Source organism: Lonchura striata, chromosome 4 (assembly GCF_046129695.1).
Source record: "Lonchura striata isolate bLonStr1 chromosome 4, bLonStr1.mat, whole genome shotgun sequence".
NCBI classification, from domain to species: Eukaryota; Metazoa; Chordata; class Aves; order Passeriformes; family Estrildidae; genus Lonchura; species Lonchura striata.
The window spans coordinates 2,364,849-2,372,343 of record NC_134606.1 but is presented as its reverse complement, the minus strand read 5'-3'; the positions used below and the strand labels follow the sequence as shown (position 1 = coordinate 2,372,343).

General features: G+C 61.5%; 1 protein-coding gene across 1 annotated transcript; it reads right to left on the bottom strand.

The window, feature by feature from the left end:
* Nucleotides 1-272: 272 nt before the first annotated feature.
* DOK1 (docking protein 1) lies at nt 273-6,878 on the bottom strand. The gene is made up of 5 exons (XM_021526836.3): nt 6,816-6,878; nt 6,388-6,681; nt 4,082-4,190; nt 3,343-3,515; nt 273-1,831 (listed from the first exon to the last, which is right to left on the bottom strand). The coding sequence occupies exons 1-5, from the start codon at nt 6,876-6,878 to the stop codon at nt 680-682; spliced, it is 1,791 nt and encodes a 596-aa protein (XP_021382511.2). The 3' UTR covers nt 273-679.
* Nucleotides 6,879-7,495: the final 617 nt, after the last annotated feature.

The window sequence follows — 7,495 nt, the reverse complement described above, 5'->3', positions numbered from 1 at the left end:
GATCAAGCTGGAGGAGGAGAGATCCTGTGACTCACCAACAGCCACTGAGCTGCAGCAGAGCTGGCGCCTATCCCTGTCCAGCCTTATGCCTGGAGGCCATCACATATCTGAGCCTGACTCTCATTTCCCTTAATGCCCTGGCATCAGGGCATCCAGCCACAGCTCAACCTGGCAGGCACCTTTCTTTGAGGCTCATTTTTAGCTCAGTAGCTCTGGCACAGACACAAAGGTGCACCTGCACCTCCCCATCCATGCCACAGGCAAACATGTCATTCTGAGACATACAGACTTTAATATTAAAATAACTTTGTATAAAAATACTTTTTGGAGACTGATAGCAAGCAGCCTTCCACACACCACAAAAGGCACCAGAGCCCTGCAGCCTGGTCAGACAGGAAGCCAGAGCAGAGCCAGAGCAGCAGGTACAGGAAAATACCAGCCTTCCTGCAGATCAGAAGGCACAGTGGAGCCAGCTCCAGAGCTGGAGAAACACATGGGGGCTTGCACCAGCCACAGCTCCCTCGCCGTTTCCCTCCAGAGAAAGACAGCCCCTCAGCACTGGTGAGTAAAGGGGCTTTGCCCGAGCCCAAACAGCCCCAAGTCATCCTGGGGAGGAGAAGCCCAGCTGGCACCGGGATGCCCAGTCCCTGCTGGGATACAGACACAGAGCAGCAGCAGCTTATATCTCCCCTAAGTCCTCATAGAGAGGCAACAAGCTGTACTCATCCACACACTGCTCCTTCTTCTGCAGCTGCTGGGGCTTCACCACCTGGCTGTACAGCACCTCCACATTGTTGTTGTTGCTGCTGTTGAGGCTGGGTTTGGTGAGCACCTTCTCAGGGGCAGAACCGCCCCATCGCCTGCCAGGGTCCTCCACCCTTTCTGCCCCTTTGGGGATAAAGACTGCCTGGGGCTTGGGGGCTGGCACTGGCTTGGGGCACTTGGCCTTGGCCGGGAAGGTCGGGACCGAGTAATCGTCAGTGCTGGGGTTGTAGGGGTACTCATAGCCCCCCTTGCCATCGTGGCCCTGGGTGCGCCAGGCCTCGCTCGTGGGCCGCGCCTCATCGTAGATGTAGGTGAAGGGATGCAGCGAGCGCGGAGCGCGGCCCTCGGGCTCGTCGTAGATGTGCTCCTTGCGCCCAGGGGCAGCCTGGCCACGAGCCTCGGCCCGGCCCTGCCCCTCGGGCCGGACCTGCCCCTCGGGCCGGACCTGCTCGTAGGCGCCCGAGTACGGCGGCACCGGCACCGGCAGCCGCGGCTTCGGCTCCTCCGCAGCCCCGCCGGGCGCCTTGGCCACGCTCATGGCCTTGCTGTCCACGGGGTCCGAGTAGAGCAGGTCCGGCCACGGCTGCAGGCCCTTCACCGAGTCCAGGGGCTCCGAGTACACGCTGGACGGGTCCTCGGCCGGCGGCACAGCACGGAGCGCCTTGGGCAGAGGGGAGCGTGGAGGGGTGCTGGACACCGTGGGCTTGGCCGGGGGCACGGGCAGCTCTGGCAGAGTCCGGCCCTTCAGCAGAGATGTGGCATCTCTCTCCTCTGCTGCTGCTGCACCCGCCCTGGGTGCCAGCCCTGCTTTGGGTGCCGGGGTGTCATCCCCCTCAGCGGGCAGCTCCAGGTTCAGGTTGTCAGCCAGGGCCTGGCGGATCTGCACCACGCCGGGGCTGTCGGCTTCCAGCGAGTCGCAGCTCTGCCGGTTCTCCTCCACCTGAGCCTTCTGCTCCTGGATGGAAGCTTCCACCAGGCGGAAGATCTCGTTGCCCTGCTTGGTCTCGAAGGTGAAGTTTCCAGGTCCTGAGTCACAGCGCCTGCCAGCCTCGAAGGAGAACATCACCTGAAGGGGAAGCAGAAGGGTCACGTCCTGCTCAGCACCCACTCACCCAGCGTGTTGTGCAGGCTGTGCTTCCCACCAAGTCCCTCCTGCAGGAGAGACTGCCCTGAAATCCTGCTCCTTCCACTCCCATAGCAAGGGCCACCCTGTGCCCGGCAGCTGGGCAGGGAAAGGCCACACGACAAGCTGTAGAACTGGAGCACACCTGAGGGGACATCACTGCAAGGGCCCCAGAGAGCTGCAGCTCCTGCTGGAGCCCCGCAGCCTTACATGAGTAATTCCAGCAGTTTCTACCACTGGCACCAGATAGTCTAAGAAATAACACTGAGGAAGGAGTAGGGTGAGAAGGTGAGTGACAGTTCAGCAGGGGAAGCTAGTATGGAATCTTAGGTAAGAAGGGAGTGATGTGGAAGCAAGAGATACAAGAGGAAGAACACAGCTTCCAACAGGAGAATGCTCAGCAGCAACAGTTCAGTTACCAAGAGTAAGCAAAGCATTGTCCTTCCAGCATTAATCAGTTCATGGTGAAAGGTCCCCTAAAGAGAAGTCTTGCTGTGCTTCCTCTGGCCTGAACACACTCTGGTGAGCAGGTTCCCACCAGCTGACACCCACACCCTTCCTGAGCCTCATTCCCTTAACCAGGGGAGATTTTCTGCCTCTCTTACAGGCAGCAGCAGCCCCTGCGGTTGCTACAAAGGTCTCTGGGGAGAAACTTCTTTTTGTGGGTCAGTGCTGCTGAACAGAAGCACAGTCAGCCCCTCTCTGCTCAGGTCCTTGTGGGTGCAGCTCCCCACACCCTGCAACTCTCCTCCTGCCCCCAGCACACACTCTGCAGATGAGCTGGACACCCCCACGAGGGCAGCTCAGTTTCCACCTGTGCTTTGGAAATGTGCACCATAAGCAGAGTGTGGCAAACATGGTCCCTGCTATAAACAGCCCCAGGACGACCACCTCCTCCCTGTCCAGCGTGGTCCATGCCCCTTGCACTCAGGGTAGCAGCAAGGCAGACTGGGGAATCACTGCACAAAGGCTCTGAAGAGGGGCAGAACTTCAAATGTCAGTGAGAATAAGAGCAGTTCCCTCCACAGAGTGAACAAATCCAGAGAAACTGGTGTCTCAAAGGCCCTTTGCTCTGGCCACCATCCTTAGGAGAGAGGGACTGAACCTGGGGCAGAGACAGGACTGCCAGGAGCCAAGGTTCCTGGAGCCTGGGGAGAGCATGGGTGAGTACTGAGGGATGTGCCCACTCACGGCACAAGCTGGGAAATGCTGGGATGGAGGAGGAGAGCAACAGAGACCTCAGTGAAAGTGGCACAACCACAGAGGGACAAGCGCCCTGCCAGCCCACGCTCCAGCGTGGTGGACACAGGCAGGAACTGAGGACAGTCAAGGTCACCAGGAGCTGCAGCAATCCTGGCATTTGGCAGGGCTGGCTGCAGGACATCAGCTCAGCCCTTCCACAAGGGAACAGCTACAGGGGAGCACCTGCAGCACACGGGGCTCCCATTCCCCACCTTGTCCCGGCCGTATCTCCGGAGCAGCCGGTAGGGCCAGACGTAGAGGATCTTGTCCGTCCGTGGGTCCTTCAGGACGAGGCTGTCACGCTCAGCCTTGAGCACGTAGGTGCCACGCAGCTCGCAGCGCTCCGCGGCCTCCGTCCTCTGCACCGTCACCCAGAAAGTGTTCACTGCGGGGACAGGGCTGCTCAGGGGACAGCCAGCCCCTCTGCGGGGACAGGGCTGCTCAGGGGACAGCCAGCCCCACTGCAGAGCTGCTCAGGGGACAGCCAGCCCCACTGCGGGGTTGCTCAGGGGACAGCCAGCCCCACTGCAGAGCTGCTCAGGGGACAGCCAGCCCCACTGTGGGGACAGAGCTGCTCAGGGGACAGCCAGCCCCACTGCAGAGCTGCTCAGGGGACAGCCAGCCCCACTGCAGAGCTGCTCAGGGGACAGCCAGCCCCACTGCGGGGCTGCTCAGGGGACAGCCAGCCCCACTGCGGGGCTGCTCAGGGGACAGCCAGCCCCACTGCAGGGTTGCTCAGGGGACAGCCAGCCCCACTGCGGGGTTGCTCAGGGGACAGCCAGCCCCTCTGCAGAGCTGCTCAGGGGACAGCCAGCCCCACTGCGGGGACAGGGCTGCTCAGAGCAGGGCAGAGGGACACAGGCACTGCCCAGCGTGGCCCCAATAATGGGGCAGCAGCAGGACAAGGCTCCGTGGAAGGTGGCCCCACATCAGGGCAGCAGCAGGTCCCACCTTCATCTCTGGAGTAGTAGATGGAGTTCACAGCCATCTCCAGGGCCGGTGACTCCCCGCTGCCCTCTCGGCCATACTGTGACACCACGCCATCGCTGGGGCCATTTCCCTGGCAAAGGAGAGCAGATCAGACCCAGAGTTCTCTCCCCACATCAGCCCCCAGGCCTGGGCCCCCACACAGCCTGGCTGTCCTGCACCCTGCCCACAGAATCCCCTGAGCCCACACGAACACGGGCAGGCAGCACAGGGGGGACTTCCCTGAGCTCCTGGCAGCGCCCTGTCCCCAGCTGGGCTCTGCGCCCGCACAGCTGCCCCCAAAGCATGGCACAACCCAAACACACCCTCCTGGCCATACCATGCCAAGCACTGATGGCCTGGTGACACGGGGGTCTGTGTCCTGTCCAGGAGGAGGGGGAGCCTGCAGAGGGGAAGCGAGCGCTTCTATTTTAGCACAAGCAGAACTGAAAACGCAACACACGCTGTCAGCAACTGTGTCCCAGCAGCAGGGCCCCCAAAGGGCCTGGGGCAGGACACAAACCCTCGGTGCTTTCAGAGATCCTCCTGCAGAAAAGCTGCTCACTAATGACAGCCCTGTGCAGCTGGCACAAGGGAAGCTCAGTGTGCGGAGCGCTTCCTTGGGGTTGCAGCAGAGGGTGCATCTCGCAGAAGGCAAGTGCCACAGCTTCAGTTTAAAACTCACACACATTAGCTTCTTAACAAGAAGCACAAACAAGGCCCAAGAAAAGGGCCATCAAGTGTTTGGGTCCTCAAACTTCATGTCCTGAGAGCTGATAGCAGTAGCTCCTCCCCAGCTAAAGCATCCAATGCAGCAGGGCTCCAGCCTGGGACTGGAAAGCCAAGGGCCACCAAATCTGCCAAAGCCTCTAAGTCTCCATTTGACTGCACTTCTCCTCATCTTCAAAAGGAAATTCAAAAATTTGTTCTGAACTCCAAATGACCTCTGGCTCCAGCTCCCAAGCTGCTGGACCCTGCATACCCTCTGGGCAGGAACATGACACAAAATCACATTCTCCATGCAGATGATCAGCAATCCCAGCTGAGGATCTCCAGCTCCGTGCAGAGAGGCCATGTGCAGCTCTTGTGCCTCCTGCTCCAGGTCAGGCCTTTTTAAAACACATGCCAGCCTTGCAGCCTTTTGCTCACAACCTCCCAAACTTCCAGCTTGCTTCTGGACCTCAGGCACACAAAATCACGGTTCCTGTGTGGGGGCTGGGAGCTCCAGGCAGGTGCTCCCTGGCCTGGCCACCACCCTGCCCCACTCCAAGGTTGTGTTGTGCCCCCAGCTCAGCCCCACAAGCCTCTTTCAAGGCAAAAGCTGCAACCCTGACTGCACCAGGCAGCACAGAGACATTTCCACCAGTGCCTCCCAGCCCTCCCAGCCCTGGCATTTGTTGCACAGACACACCTGGCTGGGCAGGAGACTGCAGGGAAACGTTCAAGGGACAAAGGTAAATCACACTCAGGGGAGATCCTGGGATCACCAGCTGTGCACCTCCTGCCAGGCAGCCCTGCCCAGCACTCCAAGCCTGGAATCAGCTGAAGCCAAACCCAGGCCTCTGCAAACACCTCCCAGGAGGGAGAGCCAGCGCTGTGGAGCTGGGCAGGCGTGGGCTGCTGTCCCAGAGGGCACAGAAAACCACACTTGTCAGGGTGTTTTGTTTTGCCAGGGTTCGTGGTCTGATCTTTTGTCCGTCTTGTGCACTTTGTTATTGGTATTGCTGTGGTTACATCCCATTGCTGTTTCTAGCACACTGCCCAAACAGCCCTGGCTGCTCACACTGCCTGGCCAGCAGCTCCAGGGGCTGCAGAGGACAGGGGGCTGGGCAGCTCTTCCAGAGCCCCAGCACAGATGGGGTGCCCACAGCAGCAGCCAGGAGCGAGCCCCAAGGCTGGGAAAGGGGGTTCCAGGTCCTGGAACCAGCCAGGTCCCGCAACGCTCTCGGGGCTCCGCTTCCGCCGCTGTGGCAGGAAAGGCAGCAATGGTTGGGCCAAGAGGAAACGCTCCTCGGCCATCAGCTGGCCTCCTGCCAGCTCTCTGCACCCGGCAAGAAGAGCCCGACTTGAAATTCGGAGCCACAACCTCGAATTATTGACAGCACGCCGAGAAAGTCCCACAAACCACAGCAGGAGCCATCGAGAGGGCACCGGAGTGCCAGGGCCGGGCACTGAGACCACAGGCGCTGCCTCAGGATGTCCTTCCCTGGGCTGCCAGGTGGGAAGGCGTCCCCCCCACAACACCGATGTCCTTGTGCCACCCTGCACGGCCCTCCCAGCCCGGGGCTCACCGGGAAGGCGATCTGGCACAGCTTCGCCACCCACTCCTCGCTCTGCTGCTTCTCGGCCGCGAAGAGGAAGCTGCGGTCGCGGGTCTCCAGGCGGAAGGTGGCGGTGCCGGCGCGGGGGCCGCCCTCGCCCACCGGGGCCACGCTGGTGCAGTCGCTGAGCCGCACCACGGTGCGGGCGAGCCGCCGGGTGCCCGCCCGCCCGGCCGCCGACGGCTCCTTGCAGTCGAACACCTCGAGGCGAGCCACGCCGTGCTGGCTGGCGGGGTAAAGCGCGGACCAGCCGCGCTTCCAGCGCTGCGGGCAGCGCGGTCACACCGCGCCCGGGCCGCTCCCCGCACGGGGCCCCGGAGCGCAGCCGGGCCCGGGGGAGGGGAGGAAGGGAAGAAGGGAAGGAAGAGGGAGAGGGAGGAAGGGATTCCAGGACCCACCTTGGTGCCGAACTTGTGGCTGTGCTGCACCAGCAGCGGCCCCTCCATGGCCGGCGGCTCCATCCCCGAGCGCTTCCGCCCGCGCCGCTGGGGCGGGGACCGGGGCGGGGACCGGGTGGGGACCGGGCGGGGACGAGCGTGTCAGGGGCGGGGTGTGCTGGCGTGTGTGCGTGTGAACATGTGTGTGAACGCGTGTGTGCGTGTGAACACGTGTGTGAACGCGTGTGTGCACGCCTGGGTGTGTGCACACACGTGTGGCACAGCCGTGTGCTCTCCATGGGGACGGGAAGACGCGCTCGGATGGGCTGAGGTTAAGCCAGGGCAATGTGGGGAGTGGACAGCGGAGAGGTGAGGTTTCACAGCACAGGGGAAAGGAGTGATGTCTTTGACAGGAGAGGAAATGAAGGGGAGGACTAGAGGCTGCTTACCTCAAGCACATAGTTCAGGAAAATCGTGGAATGGGCAGGTGCTCGCAGAGAGAGCAGAGAAGGCGAAGAATCACAGCAAACACCTGTGTATGCACAGCCGTGCACGATTTCATTCTCTGTCTTTGTGGATGGGGCAATGCTATCCATATCTCCCTGCCTCCAACCATGCCATGTGCCTGGGCACCAAAGCCACTCCAGGGGCACCAAGCTGCTCCCAGAACTGTCCCTGCCACTGCTGGCCACTCCAGTGTG

What these genes read in the sequence shown, in the direction of transcription:
- DOK1 (XM_021526836.3), bottom strand. Translation starts at nt 6,878, where the DNA reads ATGGAGCCGCCGGCCATGGAGGGGCCGCTGCTGGTGCAGCACAGCCAC. An exon ending in CTACTACTCCAGAGATGAAG is followed by an intron (nt 3,516 to 4,081) that starts GTGGGACCTGCT and finishes CTGTCCCCGCAG; the next exon opens with TGAACACTTTCTGGGTGACG. An exon ending in GGAGATACGGCCGGGACAAG is followed by an intron (nt 1,832 to 3,342) that starts GTGGGGAATGGG and finishes CTTCCCCTTCAG; the next exon opens with GTGATGTTCTCCTTCGAGGC.